This window comes from Juglans microcarpa x Juglans regia, chromosome 2S, assembly GCF_004785595.1.
Source record: "Juglans microcarpa x Juglans regia isolate MS1-56 chromosome 2S, Jm3101_v1.0, whole genome shotgun sequence".
Classification (NCBI taxonomy): domain Eukaryota; kingdom Viridiplantae; phylum Streptophyta; class Magnoliopsida; order Fagales; family Juglandaceae; genus Juglans; species Juglans microcarpa x Juglans regia.
The window spans coordinates 10,926,851-10,946,874 of NC_054597.1; the positions used below are offsets into that span (position 1 = coordinate 10,926,851).

At 38.4% G+C, this 20,024-nt stretch overlaps 2 protein-coding genes across 6 annotated transcripts; one reads left to right on the plus strand and one right to left on the minus strand.

Moving 5' to 3' along the window:
* Positions 1–3,791: 3,791 nt before the first annotated feature.
* Positions 3,792–8,397, minus strand: LOC121253037 (26S proteasome regulatory subunit 4 homolog B). Its single transcript, XM_041152925.1, has 6 exons — positions 7,873–8,397; positions 6,807–7,052; positions 6,197–6,366; positions 5,913–6,129; positions 5,653–5,793; positions 3,792–4,024 (listed from the first exon to the last, which is right to left on the minus strand). Exons 1-6 carry the CDS (start codon positions 8,353–8,355, stop codon positions 3,941–3,943), a joined length of 1,341 nt encoding a protein of 446 aa, XP_041008859.1. The 5' UTR covers positions 8,356–8,397; the 3' UTR covers positions 3,792–3,940.
* A 275-nt stretch (positions 8,398–8,672) lies between these two features.
* LOC121253040 (zinc finger HIT domain-containing protein 3) lies at positions 8,673–19,085 on the plus strand. 5 transcript variants are annotated; one of them, XM_041152930.1, is made up of 9 exons: positions 8,673–8,714; positions 8,931–9,023; positions 9,130–9,161; positions 9,688–9,729; positions 10,586–10,672; positions 17,277–17,363; positions 18,291–18,379; positions 18,520–18,570; positions 18,695–19,085. In XM_041152930.1, the coding sequence occupies exons 2-9, from the start codon at positions 8,950–8,952 to the stop codon at positions 18,716–18,718; spliced, it is 486 nt and encodes a 161-aa protein (XP_041008864.1). In that variant the 5' UTR covers positions 8,673–8,714; positions 8,931–8,949; the 3' UTR covers positions 18,719–19,085. The 5 variants fall into 5 exon arrangements, with proteins under 5 accessions (XP_041008864.1, XP_041008863.1, XP_041008865.1 ...); XM_041152931.1 differs by lacking the exon at positions 8,673–8,714 and having other exon boundaries at positions 8,733–9,023; positions 18,695–18,739; positions 18,831–19,085; XM_041152929.1 differs by having other exon boundaries at positions 8,675–9,023.
* The last annotated feature ends 939 nt before the right edge of the window (positions 19,086–20,024 follow it).

A 20,024-nucleotide genomic window follows, 5' to 3' on the forward strand; every position in this document is an offset into this window, starting at 1 on the left:
GAAAGGGAGTTAAAAAGATTGGAATGCACAATAAATTACAAATCCAGGGATGGGAGTACCTTTAGAGAAAAAGGCAAAGAGAGAGCTATCAATGGTTTCCCATGAGGCCTAAGATCCTTTCTTAAAATGTTCGGGGGTTGAATGAGTATAGAAAGCGTCTCCGAGTAAAAAATATGTTAAGGCAGTGGAAGGCTGACATTATTTTTTTCAAGAAACTAAATTAGAGGTCGTTAATCAATCGATAATTCACAACTTATGAAGTTGTAACTATGTGGGTTAGATAAAGTTAGTATCCAATGGAGCCTCGGGAGGCATTATTGTTATGTGCGATAGGGGGTTGAGTTTATTATGGGAAGAAATTATAGGAATTTGTAGTTGGTGGGAACTTCCGAGGTGTTTTGGAGGGGATTTCAACATTACACGTTTTCCTTGTAAACGAGAAGGGGATTCGTCTATTTCTAAAGCTATTTCTGAATTTACAAAACTCATTTTTGAGTTACAGCTGATTGATTTACCTATGGCGGGTGGAAATTTCACGTGGTCTAATGGGAGATCATGGTCCCGTCTAGATAGATTTTGGTATTGGCCTCTTAGCGAAGTCTTATTTCTGGAGTTAAGTCAGAAAATATTGCAGTGTATGGTTTCTAACCATTTTCCTATTCTGTTGGATTGTGGGGGTATATTTAGTGGGAAAAGATATTTTAAATTTGAAAACATGTGGTTGAAGGATGAACATTTTGTTAAAAGAGTGAGAAGCTGGTGGGACTCTTATCATTTTTCTGGCACTCCCATTTTTATATTGGCTGGAAAATTTAAAGAGGCTAAAAAAGACTTGAAGAAATGGAATGCAGAGACTTTTGGTAATGTGCATATTAATAGAAAACTTCTTGTGGAACAGTTGCATAGTTTGGAGGAATTGGAATTGTCGAGTCCTTTATCTTTTGAGGAAAAGGAAAAGAACAAAGGTGTGCTGGCAAAAATTGAGAAATTAACACTTTTGGAAGAAATATCATGGAGACAAAAACCCAGAATTTTATGGCTAAAGGAAGGAGACAAATGCACAAAATTTTTCCATAAAATGGCTAATTCTCATCATAGAAATAATGCTATTGAAGTCATTCATATAGGCGATAATGTGATTTGTGATAAGGAGGAGATTGAAGATCTTATTGTGAACTTTTATGACAAGCTCTTTCGGGAAGAATTTTCATGGAGGCCTAAGTTAGATGGGCTGTCTTTTGATACTATTGACCAATTTTCTGCATTTTGGTTAGAGAGACCCTTTGAAGAAAATGAAGTCCTTGATATGGTTAGGGGTGAGTCTATGGATAAGGCGCTGGGTCCGAATGGTTTCTCCATGGCATTTTTCCAAACTTGTTGGGATATTGTGAAGGATGATATTATGAAAGTTTTTGGAGAATTTCATTCCTTCTTGAAATTTGATAAGAGTTTCAACACAACTTTTATTGCTCTCATTCCCAAAAAGGTGGGCGATATTGAAATAAGAGATTTTCGCATTATTAGCTTGGTAAATGGGTTGTATAAGATTATTTCTAAAGTGTTAGCTAACTGCTTTAGTGTGGTTATGGATAAGATTATAACAAAGCCTCAAAATGTGAAGGCTAGACAAATTCTTGACTCAATATTAATTGCTCATGAGTGTTTGACAAGCAGAAAAAGGATGGGGCAATCTGGAATTTTAGTTAGATTGGACATGGAAAAGGCTTTTGACCATGTCAATTGGGAATTTCTATTCTACTTACTTGGGAGATTTGGTTTTGGGGAGAAGTGGTGCTCGTAGATAAGACATTGCATTTCGACGGCAAGATTTTCTATTTTGGTGAATGGATCTCCGGTTGGATTTTTCAACAGCACCAACAATTTAAGGCAAAGTGACCCATTATCTCCATTCCTATTTGTCATTATTATGGACGCTTTGAATCGTATGATTGATGGGGCTGTTGAAGGTGGCTTTGTGTCGGGTTTTATGGTGGGTGATGAATCTCGAGGCTGCATCATTGTTTCTCATTTACTATTCGCAGATGATACTTTAATTTTCAGTTATTCTAATCAGGATCATCTTAGAGTTTTAAGAGCTTTGTTGTTGTGATCTGAAGCTGTCTCTACTCTTGGAATCAATTTAACAAAGTCTGAAATTGTTCCAGTGGGTACATTCAGAAATTCTCTTGATCTAGCCAATATTTTGGGTTGTAAGGTAACTATTTTGCCTATGAAATATCTCAGACTTCCTTTGGGAGCCCCTATTTGGGATGGGTGATTAAGAAGATAGATAGGAGATTAGCTAGCTGGAAAAAGATTTATTTATCAAAAGGGGGTAGAATTACTTTGATTAAAAGTACTTTGTCTAACCTTTCTAACTTATTTCCTCTCTTTTTCCATTACCTACGGGAGTAGCTAAAAGAATCGAGAAAAATTTCAAGAATTTCTTATGGGACGGTATTAGGGAGGAAAGAAAATTTTGCTTGGTGAGCTCGAATAAAGTTTGTGTCTCAATGTCATGTGGGGTTTGGGCATTAGGAATTTAAAGTTTTTCAATAAGGCTTTTCTTGGGAAGGGGCTTTGGAGGTACAATAAAGAGAGTAATGCATTATGGAGGTAGATTGTGGATGTCAAATATGGAAGGATGTGGGGGAATTGGTGTACGAACGAAGTTAAAGAGGTGTTTGGGGTGAGTTTATGGAAGTCCATTTGGTTGGGATGAAGGGATTTTGTCAATAACGTTAATTTCAATGTGAGGAAAGGGACTAATATTTTTTTTTTTTTTTTGGCATGATGTATGATATGGGGATTCTGCTCTCAAATCTATTTATCCTAATCTCTTTAGGATAGCTAGAAACAAATGGGCTGCAGTGGCTGAATCGTATCAGATTTCTAATAATCTTTTGATTGAAATGTGTATTTTAATAGAGAATGGATTGGGAAGTGTGTGAAGCTACTGATTTCTTTGCAAAGTTATATGATATGAAGATCGATCAGAATAGGGAGGATAGGCTGCTATGGATACATGATTATAATTCCAAATTTTCAATGAAATCTTACGACAAGGTGTTAAATAGTCATGATGACTCAACATACTTCTAGAAATATATCTGGAAAACGAAGGTCCTTAGTAAAGTTGCACTATTTTGTTGGCTAGTGTCACCTGAGAAAATTTTAACCACTGATAATTTGAGAAAAAATGGATTATTTGCAATTGATTGGTGTTTTAGGTGTAAAAAAGATGGTGAATGTGTTAATCATCTTTTTCTCCATTGTGAGTTTGTGACAGCCTTGTAGAATGAGATATTTGCAAGGGTTGGCATTGTTGGGGTTATGCCATTACGAGTGGTGGATTTTTTGGCTAGTTGGCATGGTTTAGCAGGTTGTGAAGGCAGTGCAAAATTTTGGAGAATGATCCCCTTGTGTTTGTTTTGATGTTTATGGTTAGAGAGAAATGAGAGGTGTTACGATGATTGCAAACGTACTATGGGGAAATTTAGGGATTTTTTCTTTAGTTCTTAAGTTTTTTGGTGAAGAACCTTGCAAGGGATGAGAATACTTGTAATGTTTTGTTTTAGTTTTGTTTTTCTTTAGCTTGTATTTAGGTACAATCATTTGTATACTTCCTATTTGGCTATATCTAATTACTTGGAATAAAATTTCTTATTACCTATAAAAAAAATTAAAAAAAAAAATCTTTATTTCTATGTAGAGTATTAGGAAGCTCCACAGGTCATTGGTCAGTTAACTCAGACTGCAAGGAAGCACCCACATCGAATTGAAAACACAAATGAAGCACCTGAATGAGAACCTTCTTCATTCAACAAAGGATTGCAATCTTCCGAAGTAAAATAATCTATAACTTAAACACCAAATTGTAAATAAAGTAAGGGTCGAATCCAAAATACAAAAGTTGTACGTTAATGTGCGAATGATATCTTCACATGTAGAGTCCTTCTGGCACCCCTTCCTTCTTCTTGAACATCACTTTCTCTTTTGCCTTCTTGAAATCCACGTGTGTTACCTGTAGCACATAAGTAAAGTTTGAACATCAGGTCAACCGACCCCATCTATCGAACCAACTCCATAAAACATGCATATATTTTGCATAATTTCCTGGAGACCTTAAAATAACCGAATGCAACCTTTTTTTTTCCTTTACTTCTATTTATGGGGGAGAAGCTCGACACTGAAACACTAACGCTCCTTCAAACAAGATGAAAACAAGACAGCAAAAGTTGCTAATAAAAGGACTTGACAGATTCCAAACCATCAATGCATTTACCAAAACAATCATACAATGAAGTTGGCATTGGTTGATTATGTCCCATTTGGTATGTTTCTTTCCTTCAACGATAAACATCGAATGACAGCTCCCACTTACTAAGTTGAGAAATGACATAATAAAAGCTAAAAGCATCAAAACAGGCCAAATCCTAGTTCACTGGAAGAGAGAGAAGCTACCATGACAATCTGATACAGTATCCTGAAAGCAAAAGGGTGGGATGCCCACTTTAGAAATACCTGGTTTGAGGTGGGTGATGGACTCAAAATCAAATTTTGGCATGAGATATGGAGTAGCGAACAGGCTGCCCACTCAAGGAAACTTATCCAAAAGTCTATGACATAGCAAGAATGAAAGAAGCATCGATTGCGGACTTTTTGGTTACATCGAATGGTGCTCCTCAATGAAACGTCACTTCTTTTAGAAATGCACACGATTCGGAAGTCGACACAATATCAGAGTTTTATGATCTCATATATTCCACTCGCATAAGGAGGGAAGTTGATGACAAGATTTTCTGGCGTCACTCCAAGAAAGGAAAGTTCACTGTCCGCTCTTTCTATCAAGCCATGCACACGCATACAACCAACCCATTCTCATGGAAGAGCATTTGGAAGACAAGGGCACCCTTAAAGGCACTTTTCTTTGTATGGATAGCTTCGTTGGGGAAGATACTCACACTTGACAACTTAAGGAAATGTCGATTCATTGTCATGGAGTGGTGTGGTGTTGTATGTGCAAAAAGAGTGGGGAGTAAGTTGGTCATTTATTACTTCATTTTGAGATTGTCATGACATTATGGAACGACTTCTTCACTCAGGTGGGAATAAATAGGCTGATGCCGAGAAGGGTTATTGATCTCTTAGCTTCTTGAAGAGGTCTTTAGGGTGACTCTCATATTGCAACAATATGGAAGATGGTCCCATATGCTTATGGTGGTGCATTTGGAGGGAAATGAATGACAGAAGCTTCGAAGATTGAGAACGTTCAGTGGAAGAGCTTAGGAAATTGTTTTTCAATACGTTCAGTGGAAGAGCTTAGGAAATTGTTTTTCAATACTTTACTCCATTGGTTGGTTGTAATTGATTTCAATGGAATGAGTTTCCATGAATTTCTTGTATCGCTGAACTAGCACGCTAAGGCGATGCTCTTGTATATGTCGTATACCTAGGCTTTTGCCTATCCCTTATGATCAATAAAACTTTGTTTACCGATCAAAAAAAAATCTAAAGGAGCTGATGAATGTATGAACTTTGCCATTAAACTTCTAAGCAAACAACAATATTCCAGTCTTTAAAAGTGCACCTCAAGCAATTAAAAAAGAAAAACCTTTGCCAAAAGCAAAAAAGAATTGAAGCATAACTGACCTTCATTCGGCGTTCTCTTAAAGCAAGCAAGCCAGCTTCAGTACAAATTGCCTTTATATCAGCTCCAGAGAACTCATCCTTAGTCATAACAAATTCTTCTAAGTTGACATCATCAGCCAATGTCATCCTTGAAGTGTGTATCTGCAATCCAGAAATACAATTTTTGGTTAATCAAGAATGAAGCAAACATGGCAAAATACAATTATCAAAAGACAAAGAGGAATATATTCAGTGTGTTGTTTGCACACATTTAAGTGTACCTGAAAAATGCGCCTCCTTGTCTTGATATCAGGAAGAGGGAACTCTATCTTTCTATCTATTCGGCCAGGCCGAAGCAAAGCTGGGTCAAGACTTTCAATCCTGTTGGTTGCAAGAATCACTTTGACATCACCTCTTGAATCAAAACCATCCAATTGGTTCAGCAATTCCAACATAGTCCTTTGAATTTCACGTTCTCCACCTGAGTGGGCATCATACCTGTCAGGACCTGCTCGTCAGAGGCACTCCATGAAAATTGTTTACCATAGAAATTTCACTAACTCACCTCTTTGTACCAATTGCATCTATTTCATCGATGAAAACAATTGAAGGTGAGAGATCATCAGCCACTCTGAATAGTTCCCTTACTAATTTTGGACCATCACCCAAGTATTTTTGAATCAATTCACTACCAACAACTCGTAAGAAAGTCGCTGACGTTGAGTTTGCTACTGCCTGCGAAGAGCATAAGCAAGCTTACAAGCTCAAATTACAAGGAAGTTGAAAAGCAGAAAGCATGCTCAAATGGCACGTGTGTGCACATTTAACCATTTAGACATGGAGATTGTAATAAGAGGCAACTTCTTGAAAATAACATAATAACTGATGTATAAACCTATGGCAATGAATGAAGGATTGTACATATAGATATAATTTACTTCAATAAGATATAAGTCAAATATTAAAACCCAGATGCGTGAACAATCATAAGAAATCTCAAACTTAATTCCATAACATTAATTAGGTCCTACAAGCAAGAGTTGTCCTAACACTTTGATGCCGCTATATTAGATCACATTCTAATTTGTAGATAAAAAGAAAGGAAACAGGAGAATGCATCATCAACTGATACTGACACAATATTACATACAGCAGAAGGAAAGGGAAGTACACACCTTGGCAAGCAAAGTCTTGCCTGTTCCAGGCTCCCCATACAATATGACCCCCTTAGGAGGCTTGATACCAATATCTTCATACAATTCAGGATGCGTTAGAGGGAGTTCAACTGCCTCTTTAATCTCCTGTATCTGGGCATCTAGACCACCTATGTCAGCATATGATTCTAGGGGAGCCTTCTCAACCTTCATTACAGACACCATTGGATCAACTTCATCCTGTAGAAGCCCAACAACAGAAAGAACCTGAGAGGGACAAGAGATATAGAAGATTAGATTCTTTCTTCCTTGTCCAGTGGCATAAGAGCTATTCAGGAAAAACCAATACAGATAATGACACTGTAAAGCGAATAAGTATTCTCATTTTGGGGCCAACAGAGAGTGCAACAAGACAATCTATATAATCATCAAAGTTAGTGTGCTCTGTCAAATCATATTGTTGAACAATCTTCTGAGAATTCAGACCCCATAGATTTGAAAAATTAACTTAAGGAGCAAACTGAAGTGTGTAATAACAACAATGGCTACAAAACAAATATTTATTAGCAGCATAAAGATTATCATCAATTAAGAGACAGTTTGTGGTCATACTTTTGCTTTTCCTTCCTTTTTGTGTGTGCGACCATGTCTATTTTGACTAATAAAATGGAAGTTTATTTCTCATCATAACCTTGCATTTTTTGCCACATCCACGAGGATGTTATCAAACTTCTTTCTTGTTCAATGTTATTTTGCAATAAGACTATCTCAATTTCTAGTCAAATACGTGCAAAGTGAGTTCTTAGAGAAACATCTACCAACTTAAACAAAGTCTCCCAGGTTTCAAAATTCCACTACATACATCTTTACATGCATATGTTAAGAAAACATTCTAAATACCAACAAACTACTAAAGTATCCATTTCTCTTTATAAGTTAATGCATCCAAAGCAAATTGGAATTGCCAAGTCAAACCAACATAAAATTCACCCTCTAAAGATTATTATTTCGCCTGAAAAGAAAAAAAAAATACTCCACTTTATCGGCACCAAACACTCAATCAGTAACGAAATCAAACATGAATTACCTTATTATGCATCAAGATGGCGCAGCCAGGCTCGAGTTGATCCTTGTCCACGAACGACAAGATCCCCACATAATACTCGGGCCCCACCGAGGACGACACGATGGCGTGGTTCTCGTCGATGAGCTCCTCCAGGTTCCCAACGCTCATCGGTGATCCCCTGAGATCGTCGACCTTGGATCTGTCCTCCTCGGCTTTCTCCTCCTGCGGCTTGAGCCGCTCCTGGTTCGCCACGAACTCCTCCTCCATCAGGAGATAGTCCTTCACGCGCTCCAGCTTAAGGAGGCGGAGCTTGCACTTGGTCAGCGGGGTCACGGTCGGGAGCCTAGCCGCCGCCTCGGGGCCCTTCTGCTTGCGTTGCTTGCGACCAACTCGGGCCGGAGGAGCCGCCGGCTCGAATTTCTTCTCCTTCTTGTCGGAGCCGTTCTGCTTTCGGTCGCCCGGTAGACCTTGCCGGTTCAGACCACCCGGAGTTCCTTGACCCATGCTTTCCTTCTCGGTTTCGATTGATTAGTTTCTTCTCTTCTCTGATTCTGCCCACAAATACCGATCAAAAAAGTTTCTTCTCTTCTCTGAGAGACAAGAGTGGTAAAAGGGGTTGTGTATTGACCTTGACGGTCAGGATGCTGCCACGTCACAATTATGTTTTAAAAGTAAGGAAAAATTTTTATTGCAGTTTACTGTATACTGCAGCCCATTAAAAATAAAATTAAAAAAAAAAAAAAAAAAAAAAAAAAAAAAAAAAGTCTCACATTAAGTTTGCGGAAAGAGCGCGGCTGATGAGCAGAATATCTCGGACTCATCCAGAAGGCCTTTTATCTCTTCTCTCGCTTGCAACCTAGTGGGTAAAAGAAAGAGTTCAGTTCCCAGCTTCGCCATATTTATATATATATATATATTTTTTTCAAATAAGATTTTTTATTAAAAAATTTATCAATTATGTATGTGTATTCTAACCCAAGGAAAATTTTGGTTCTTTTGTTTTTATGATTTTAGTAACAGCCCTGATTTTCATCTTCTTTATCTGTCTGTTTCGTCGGAAAAAATGCTCACTTTGATAGCTAGAAGTGGAGCTGTCAAATGGGTCCCCGACTATGTGAAATCTGCAATGAAACACAATCGAAGTACAAGTGTCCCGCATGTCTAGTGCCTTAGTAAGCCATAAGAAGCTGCTAAACATCTTCTTCTTTTTTCTTTTTATCGGAAAATACTTTCAATTCTCACCGATGTCTGAGTTTTCTTGTTTTTTTCTGGTCGCAGTTGCTCCGTGGTTTGTTTCAAGAAGCACAAAGGTATGCCACTCTTTTGTATTACTACCATTTCTCTCTTGATGAATGACATGGAAGTTCCTAAGCAGAAAATCTTAAGAACTGGAGGAGGTTGCTGATTTTACAAATTCTGTGTCTTACTCTCAGGGGGTCACGTCTTTATATTAGAATATCCCAGTTGATGATTGAATTGTGTCATCTTGGGTTGTCCAAGAAGCAATTTTGTTGCAGTATTATTATTCAAAATGGATTATTATGAATAAAAATTCTTGATTACCGAAAAATAAATAAATAAATAAAGAAGTATTAGGGTTCAAAATGGGGACCTAGATTTGTGACACTATTGTATTGTAGAGTCCGAGGCTATATAGAGTTGAGCCTGTAATATCATTAGTCGCTATGGAGAAAGAAAATGGTATCTTCAACTAGGCTGCTGGGTAAAAGTCGAGAGAAGTGATAAAAAAAATATTAAGACTAGACGAAAAACTAAACTGCAAAGAATGAATTATTTGATAATGAGAACTAACATGAGCTTGTATGAATGATGCAGAAATCCCATGTGCTAAGCCAGTTCCTTCTGAGGAAAAATCAAGTGAGGGTTACATTTACTGTTTTAATTTTCAATTTCTAGTTGCTATTATAGATTCATAAGATCTTGTTCATGGCTATTAAATTAATTGTGGTTTCTGTGTAATACTAAGGGAATTTCCATCCCCCCCCCCCCCTCTCTCTCTCTCTCTCTCTCTCCCATAGACCTTATTGGTTTTTCAATTGCTGATGATTTTTGTGAAATTGAAGAATTTTATTTTCCAAATGAAAACTTTGTTTCTTTGGGCCACACCCAGTTCTCTTCTTATGATGTACTTCCTTCCCTTTATCCCTTTTTTCCTCTTTTCCATTTTTTTCCCTTCAAATGCATTCCTTTCTAGTTTCAACCTCAAGATCTAAATTTTTTTTATAAGTAAAAATATTATATATATATATATATATTTATATCAATAACAATAGGAGTAACCAGGTACACTGGACGTATACAAAAAACACCTAGCCCATACTAGAGAGCCCCTAATGACCAATAAGCCTGTGAAAATTAGAAATCTATCCAAAATACACCAAGCCCAAATGGGGAATAGACAGATTGTGTTACCAGACATAAGCTTTACTTCTAAAACGAAAGTTTCTTTAACATAGTCTAGAAAATACACTTCACAGTCGAAATTAAAGCTTTATGGTGTTTAAATTCCTTCTGACTTTTGAAAATCATTTCACATTAAAGGAATTTATTTCTCATAAAATAAATGTATGCATATGTGCAATTCTTCTGCTCATATTTTGTTGCTCTTGCATTACTCCATTAGTATAGTTTTCATCTCAACTTTGATTATTAACCTTTGTTTAATTCCATTTCTCTAAAAGCTATTTTATCTTCTTTTTTTCATGTGCATTAGCTACTGATCCAGAATCACATCTAGAGAGACCATTAAATGTGGAGGAACCAGGCAATGTGCTACAAAAGTTGCAACTGGAAGCTATAGGTATGAGTTTTCTACTAGCTCAGAGGTATGACCCTAGAATATTATTTTATACAACTACGGGAGATGTGATACTTTGGGAAAACGTGCTGCATTTTGTTTGCTAGTATAAGCAGGGTTCTGAATCTTATCATGCAGATGTCGACAATCAATCTAGAGTTCTCAAATTATGAGAAATGATGATGAGCTTAGTTGTTGAAAAGGTTGTGATTGAGTTATAAAAAATTGTAAATGCATAGAGAAATTTAGGGTTAGCAGTCTTTTGATTTAGTGAGAGGGATCTCATGCCCAGGCCTTTCCAAAAGCATAATGGGGATGCAACCTATTTCATCATATCTTAAGTTTAAAACTATCAATCGTTCTTTGTTCTGTTTTCGTATGATGTGTATGGTCATGGGGAGATTGCTTTGGAGACTTATTCCCGGATTATTTCTTTTTACTGAGGATAAGGATGCCCATTTTCTTAGTTAGGTATGTCAAGGGGGCTCGTTATGATATCTCAAGTTTGTCAAATGGGTTCAACATTTGGAGTGGGAATCAGTTGCCTCTCTTTTCTTAGTTGTTGCATTTAAATCAGGATGTAGTAAAGGAGAGGATAGAACTTGCTCGAGCTTGATGAGGAATGGTATGTTTGATACCCTCTTTCTTTGACATTGCATTCTATGGTTTTTCAGTACCTTATCAAAAAAATTGTCCATACCAAGTAACCTATAAAGGAGTGGATAGAACATGCTAGAGGTAAACGATGTATGGCATATCTGATGCCCACATTCTTAGGATGTTGCATTAGGTGGTTTCTTCAGGCATTGTGAAAAGTATTTGCCAATGGCCATACTAAGGCACCTATTGAGGTTAACATACAATTGACCATCATTTGTGCATTGCTTTGTTGTGAGAGATTTTTTGGCCGCTAGTCTTTTTTCTTTGGTGTCTAGTGGATAATATCAAAGGCAGTTTTAGAGTTGTTAGTATGTTAAAAAAATGCATTTTTTTTTAATGAAGAAAAATGTCGAAGGGGGCGACTGGAGATGGCTTCCCTATGTGGGAGTGATCATAGTAGCACCCTACCCACTGGAAACTGGACAAGAGAGGCCTAGATAGCAGGAAGCCACAGGCACTTCCTCAAGTTGGGTTTGAGCCTTAGCTTCAACCCCAGACCCACTAGGGAATTCAATAAATCTTTAGGTGGCTAATACTAATAGTCTAAGGTAAATCCATATTCGGATTCGAACCCAAGACCTAGTACATGCCAAACCACTTTGGAGTAACCCAAGGACCATTGAACCACCACCCTTAATGGTAAACAAATGCATGTTTAATTTGCTTAGAAGTTGTATGATGATGTATAGATGTTCCTCCACTAATTGGACAATTGGGAGTGAAAGGAACAATCGGTTTCCATGATCATATTTCATTGCTTTTGCATTACTCCGTTAATATAATTTTTTTTATCAGTAAAAAAGAACTTTATTAGTAAGAAAAGTAGGCATAACCCAAGTACACAGTAAAATTCCTTCCTCCTATAATATAATTTTTATGTCAAAACATATTTTCTCATAGAACTTTGTTTATTTTTATTTTTATTTTTATAAGTAAGAAGTAAATTTTATTGATACGAATAAAATAGGCATAGCCCTTGTACACAGGAAGTATACAAGAGAACACCTAAATACATTCTAGAATCGATAGATTAAAGAGAAGAAATCGTGAGCATTGTTTCCACTAAGCACAATGGCTGAAAACTAAAGCAATAATGTGCGTACAAAAAAATTCTGAAGTTACGCCATTGTGCGCTCCCTATCTTCAAAGCACCGCTCATTCCTTTCCAACCAAATACACCACATAATGCACAATGGAATCATTCTCCACACTGCCGCCACTTGAGGACAGTCTTGAATCTCCTTCCAACAAGCCAGTAGATCAACCACCCTCAATGGCATTACTCACGCGACATCAACTCTTCTAAAGATCTCATCCCACAGTACCCTTGTCACCTCGCAATAATAAATGATCCACTGATTCTCCCTGTTTTTTATGCTGATAGCACCAATCCATCACAATGAGCCCCCTCTTCCTCAAATTGTCTGTGGTCAAAATCTTCCCAAGAGTAGCAGTCCATATGAAGAAAGCTACTTTAGAAAACACACGGGACCTCCAAATATTCTTCCAAGGGAAGGGAATACTACCTTCTGATGCCAATATTTTGTAATATGCCTTGATTGTACACTTCTTGCTGCCATTGGATCTCTCCATTGTATCCTATCCCCCTGTGCCGTAGTGTTTCCCATGGAGTATATCAACATGAAAAATTCTGAAACGGTGTGCAATTTCCAATCATGAATATCCCTATTAAATAGGACATTCCATTGGTGAGAACCATGGGAAAATACCCGCAGATCTGCCACAGTAGCCTCCATGTTAGCTGCAATACGATAGAGAGCTGGAAAAGCCCTATCAAGATATCAACCAAAAGGCTCTCCAGGCTGTTGATACTGGGCACCACGCCCAGCGCAACCATCTCGGACTTACCAAGGCTCATCTTAAGCCCCGATGCAGCTTTGAAACATAACAAAAGTGCACGTAAAGTTTTAATCTGACCATGATGTTTCACAAAAAAGGAGGGTATCATCTGCAAATAATAGATGTGAGATTATGATAGAGCCATTAGTCCTATTACCCATCGAAAATCCGGATAGATAACCTCCTCCAACAGTAGCCTTCACTATTCGTCCAAGTGCCTCCATAACAATAACGAGGAGAAGAGGAGACAATGGATCCCGTTGCCTCAATCCACAAGAACTGTTAAAAAATCTAGTTGGGGTGCCATTAACTAGCACAGAGAAGCAAACGGTAGAGACACAATGTTGAATCCATGAAATCCACATATTACCAAAGCCACACCTCCAGAGCAAGTATAAAAGAAATTCCCAATTTACATGATCATATGCCTTTTCTATGTCAAACTTGCATAAAATACCTGGAGCTCTCTCCTGCAACCTATGATCCAAGCACTCATTGGCAATGAGAACCAAATCAAGGATTTATCTCCCCCAAACAAATGCATTTTGAGGCTTAGAAATAATTTGTTCCAATATCGGGCTAAGCCGATTAGCAAGAACCTTCGAAATGATCTTGTATACTCCACTCACAAGGCTTATAGGGCAGAAATCCTCAACTGCCATAGCCCCTTGTTTTTTCAGTATGAGAACAATGAACGTCGCATTGAGGCATTTCTCAAACTTCCTGAAAATTCATGGAAAACCTGCATAACATCACATTTCACAATATCTCAATAAGCTTGAAAGAATCCCATCGAAAAGCCATCCCTACCTGGCGCTTTATCTTTGGCCATACCACAAATGACCTTATAAATCTCGTCTTCGTCAAAAGGTCTTTCCAACCAACTCGCACTCTGTGAATCAATAGACTCAAACAACAAACCATCTAACTTTGGCCTCCAACAAGCCAGTTCCGTGAGGAGGTTCTCGTAATAATGCACAGTAAGATTTTCTAATTCAGAGGGGGAAGAGAGCACTTGAGTACCTAATTAAAGTGTCTCAATAGCATTGTTGCACTTATGTGAATTAGCCACTTTATGGAAGAATTACGTACATTTATCACCTTTTAGCCAAAGGGTTCTAGATTTTTTCGCCACAAAGTCTCCTCCATCAACATCACCCTCTCCAGTTCAGTCACAACCAAACTCTTCCTCAATAACTCCTCCTCCGAAGTGTCTCCCATCAATTCCCTCCCCTCTAACTCCTATAACTCCTTTGTAAGGGTAGTCTTCTGGTTGTCAATGCTGCCAAAAACTTTGAAGTTCCACTTCTTTAGATCTTGCTTCAAGCCTTAAGGTTACCTACAAGAATGAAACTGGGAGTCCCTGAGAACTGGTAGGAAAACAACCAAGAACGCACCTTCTTTACAAAACCATCGGCTGCTAACCACATATTTTCAAACTTGAAATACTAGTGTCCCCATGAATACCTCCATAGTCTAACAAAATAAGAATATGATTCGAGCAAACTCGGGACAACCACTTCTAACAGAACTCCGGAAAGTGGGCCTCCCACGAAGGAGAGACAAGGAACCTATCCAATCTCGACCAACTCTGACTATTTGACCATGTGAACTTGCCCTCAACAAGGGGGAGATCCATGAGGTCCAACTCAAAGATGAACTCAGAGAACTCCTCCATGGCCGAGGAGTTACGATAATTCCCCGATCGCTCACTGGGAAAGCAAGTAATATTGAAATCTCCACCCATACACCACAGCACATCCCATAAATAATATAAACATGCCAACTCCTCCCATAGCCTTCTCCTATCTCTATCCATATTAGGCCCATATGTGCCTACATAAGCCCATTCCCATCCACCGACAACATTTTTAAATAAACTAGCAATTGAGAAATTTTCAACACTCCTTTACCACTTCCACCATTCTTTTATCCCACATTAAGAGAACACCGCCCGAAGCTCCCAAAGAGGCCAAGTATGACCAACCCACATACAAACACCCCCACAAACTACGGATGATTCTTCTATCGATGACCCGCATTTTTGTTTCTTGAAGACACACCACATCAACCTTCGCGTCTGCAATGAGGATTTTATGCGAAGGCACTTATTGCGATCATTAAGCCCCCGCACATTCCAAGAAAGGTTCTTAGGTTTTCATGAGTACAAAGAGTGCCCCTCCCTTTCAATCTATCCTTTCCGCCACTCCCCTCCTTCGCTTCATAATTAATGGTACATGTGAGCCTTTTGAGTTTCCTATCTCGCTTTGTGGTTGACTTCGCTCGACCATCTTCAATGGCTACATGAAGGGTCTTAAACTGTTCTTCAAAGCCTACACAATAAATCTCAATACAAGCTTGTATCTCCTCTACCTTCTTGAACACCCACTCTGAGATAAAACTTTCTGGGTTAGGACTAAGGGGTAGTATGCAAAAAGGGGTTGGTTCAGTTACCCCCCCCCCCCCCCCCCCCCCCCCCCCCCCCCCCCCCCCCCCCCCCCAACAGAGCACTCACTGTCACAAATAGCCCATAGCAACTTCAAGTCTGACTCCCTCATATTCGAGTCTGAAGCGTGGCCTTGAGTGGATTCCTCACTAGTCAAACCTGCACTATGGATCATCAGCATCTCCACCAGATTGCCCTAAGAGCCCACTATATCTTTTTCCCGTGTGTTTTTTGAGAGCCCATCCATCACAAACATCTCTTCGACCAAGGAGATGGGAGAGGCTTCAACTCTCAGGACCCCCTCTATTGGGATTGCGACCGCTGGTGGTCTAGACAATAGTGGTGTTGCAGTCGAAGCACCAGCATCCTCCCTCGGCCTGTTCTGTGCTGGATCCGGCACATCAGAAGCAAATCAGGGCTCAAGAAGTGGTAACTTCCATAGCCCCGTCGGAGACTTTGCCCAGGCCCCCTGGCTCTTCGCCAGTGATGGTGGTTGAGACCCATCCGTCGATGGGCTTGCGGCGTTCGGGTTATGTCTCCTCCAAACAGGCCCCAGCAGTTGTTGGTTCTGCTTACCCAAAGGTTGAAGCCCAACGTCTAGGCCCATCAGTTTTTTTTTCTTTTCCTTTACTACCCACAGACGGCCCATTCTGCTTACCCACGTGGCCCATTCTCCTATTGTTACTTTTCATTGACCCATCATCCAAACCCAAGCCCACCCCCACCCCTTTTTCCTCCTCAACGCACCATATTAACCAACTTACATTAAGTTGTAATTCATCCCGTTGGCTCTTTTATCTCCTTCATCGCTCGCAAGACCATTTCCTTGTTTGGACTGGCATCTCCTTTGCCACCCCCCTCAAGTCTCTGGACCCCTACAGAAATGGCGGTGCTTCCTGACCGTTGCAACGGTGCAGCCCATCTCAATCGAGTCAAAGTGTCAAACCTGACATCCAGCCTGACAGGTTGACAAGATAGGTCCAATGCCCTCAGCTGTTGGAGAGCCTCCATGTACGACCAGGAAGAAGACTTAAGCGGAGCTATCGTTGTCCCTGGTGGTGCCGACCCAACGGAGCAACCTTCTTGTCCAGCCTCCCTCAAAATCTGTCAGCTTCCTCCATCCCTGTCTTCAGGTATAAACACGCAGTTTCGGCGACTACCCCTTTCGTATTCCAGTAGTACCATGAATGCACCTTGGAATTCTGAGCACCTCTATGCTATGTACCCCATATCACTTTCCCGATGCGCTGTATAGAACTCCTTTCTCCCACCCTTCAAGCAATCCTCCAGAGCTTTGGTGAACCAACATGCCATGGCTAACTCCAAACTCATATTTTCCACAAACTTCCACCCTCTTTCAGTAAGGAGCACCCTGCGGCCATCCCTTGACACCTCAAATGACTTTGATTCTATAACAATGGCTTCCAAACAACCCATTTTCCTCCCCGTGCAAGCAACATGCACGATCAAACGCCCATGATCACCATTGGAACGAGTTTACGGAAAGAAAAAGTATACGGAGAGAAAGTGTACGGAGCAACACGCACGATCACCATTTGTTTATTGAACTTTGCTTGTTTCCATTTCTCTGAGCTATTTTGTCTTCTGGTTTTTTTTTTTTTTTTTTTTCATGTTCATTAGCTCCTGATCCAGAGTCACCTGTAGAGAGACCATTAAATGTGGAAGAACCAGGTGATGTGCTACAAAAGTTGCAACTGGAAGCTATAGGTATGAGTTTTTTACTAGCTCATAGGTATAAATATTTGGCCTTTATACCACCATTACTGTGCACACTAAGCGCCAAGATTATAGGAAGCGGGAGATAGAGTGCAAGTCAACAATGCAAAGAGAGACATATCATCATATAATCCTTGTTTTGATCAAATTTGGCAAGCAGCAAAGTCTGTGAAACTAGAAGCAACTCTGAGAACGAATTAACAATTATAAAAGTGAATCAGGAAAGAGTTGGATAGGCTACAGCACATATCTGGAGTGAAATAACTAGAGCATCATTCTACTAGCAAAATGAAAGAGGATAGACAATCTATATGTGGGTTCTGCAACAGGAGTATAGATTGGAGAAGCTTTAAAGGCTACTTGTATTTTTGCATTTAAATCTGGTCATGTTTTTATGGTCATCAGTAATATTTGTCTCATTTGGGGTGCTTTCTTTATTGATATTTCATGGTGTCTCTTTCATAATTAAAACTTTGTCTATTTGTGCTAGTTTAAGGCAGTATCTCTCATATTGCAATATACGTTGATAGCTCGGTTCTTGGTCAACATCTGGTGGACATCACTGGAATGAATTTAAATTGGTGTTCAGTGTATACCTTATATCATGACGTTTTTGCTGTATCTGCTAATTGGGCAGCTACCAGATGGTTTATGGACATTTTTGTATGTTGTTGAGCAAAAACTTTATAATGCGCTAGTGAACTATGGCTTAAATGACTCATTTTTTATATCTTCGCAAGAATGGGATACAAGGTGAGGTCGTGTATTCAAAGACCTACTGGTGTATGGGTTTTTCTAGCTTAACAAAAAAAAAAATATGTTGGGATGGATGAAATTATCTAGAAAGTTTCACTTTTGAAATCATGTCTGGTAAGATAATTTCCACTAGTTGAAAATTCATTGGAAGTCTTTGTGCAGCTTCTGCCAGTGAAATTCGTGATGCTTTGAAGGATGAAAACCTGCTGAAAATCATTCGCAATATTGATGGCTCACCAGATGCAGAGAATGTAAGGAGCTCAATCCTTTAATGAAGACACCAGTCTTTTCTATATTAGATTCTTGTTTGATAACGATATCATTCCTACTTCAAATTCTTGTTTGAACAAGCATGAAAGAGTGTCAGTTAAAACCCGTGTCATTTGATTAGGAACTTGATAAAGCTATGGAAGTGGAGGTGTTCCGCATATTCACAGACAAGGTATTGCCATCTGTTGCTACCTAAGTGCACCCTCTTTACGAGAATAGCTTTTCTGTGCAATTTTCATCTGGAAATCTGAATTCGCTGGACATTAAGCATCTTTCTCGGTTTCAACTGTTCTCAGATTCTATCAAACATCAACCTGTAGCTGCAACCGGCCGTAAATTGAGTAAGAAGATGACATTTGTTGCACAGGAAGTTGAAAATCCTACAAAACCAGCAGTATGTTTGATCAACTTCTAACTTTGGCTTCAATAGAGATTTTCCAATCTGGTTGGCAGCTCACGTTCCTTGCTTGGTTGGTTTAGCTTTATACAAGTTTGTCGCTTGGACTCCTCTGATGTGATGTGTAGTTTTGAGAATACTTCAATTTTGGGCCTGGTTAACAAGTATTTTAAAGTTTTAATGTTTTATGTTACAAATATTGCATGCAAATTAGAGCAAAATTGTGTAAACTTATAACAGCTAGCTGGGATCACTACAATTTTTTCTGACTCCAGTTATCACTTTGTCTCTATGTGGGCTTCAAGACTTGATGATCGAGTTCTCTTGTTTGCTAAAAGCAACATTATCATATAAACAAGAATATGTCAAATGATGATAATGCTACAATTTATAGAAATTATATTTGCATTCATAAGTACACTCCCTTTCAAAAAAAAAGTTGCTAAATTTAAATTTGGGATGCACCTAAAATATATATATATATACTTAATAATAGATTTTTTTTTTTTTTTTAAAGGAATTTATAGAACCCATCACGCTCTCTCTCTAGCTCCCTCTGTAACGATCTCGTTTGCAGCCTTATCCGTGTGAATGCGACAATCTGATTACACCATGTACGGTGAACAGAATGACTCCGAAATCTGCCTATTTTTTAAGTCTAAAGCCACACTAGACAAGTTTAGTTTAATTTTAAACTCAATCTAATATATAAATATATCATTTTTAAATTATTAAATTCGTCTCAATATCAAATTATTTTATATTAAAATATATAATCTTTTTTAACTCAACACTTCTTTACTTGTAGGATTTACTTTTTTAATTTTTCATAAAGACATCTAAACTCAATTTAACATTTAAACACATTAGGTGGGTCTTACAAAACTCACTTCATCATCTCTACTTATTACTATTTATAAAGAACTCAACTCATTTAAACATAGTTCAACTCAGTTCAACATCTAAATGGGGCTAAGAGCATTGGCAATAGTCTAGCTATTGTCAAGTCTAAAATTTGGCTAAAAGTTAAGGTTTTGGCTTAAAGTCAAAGCCATTGAAGATATTAATTCATATTAGACTATCTATTCTAAAGTCAAAATAATAATATAATATTATACATTTTAATAATATTTTTTTAATATTTTTTTTAATATTTTACAAATACTCTATATATTAATTAATAATTTAATTTTTACTTAAAATTATTATTTCTCAATTATTTTTTATAT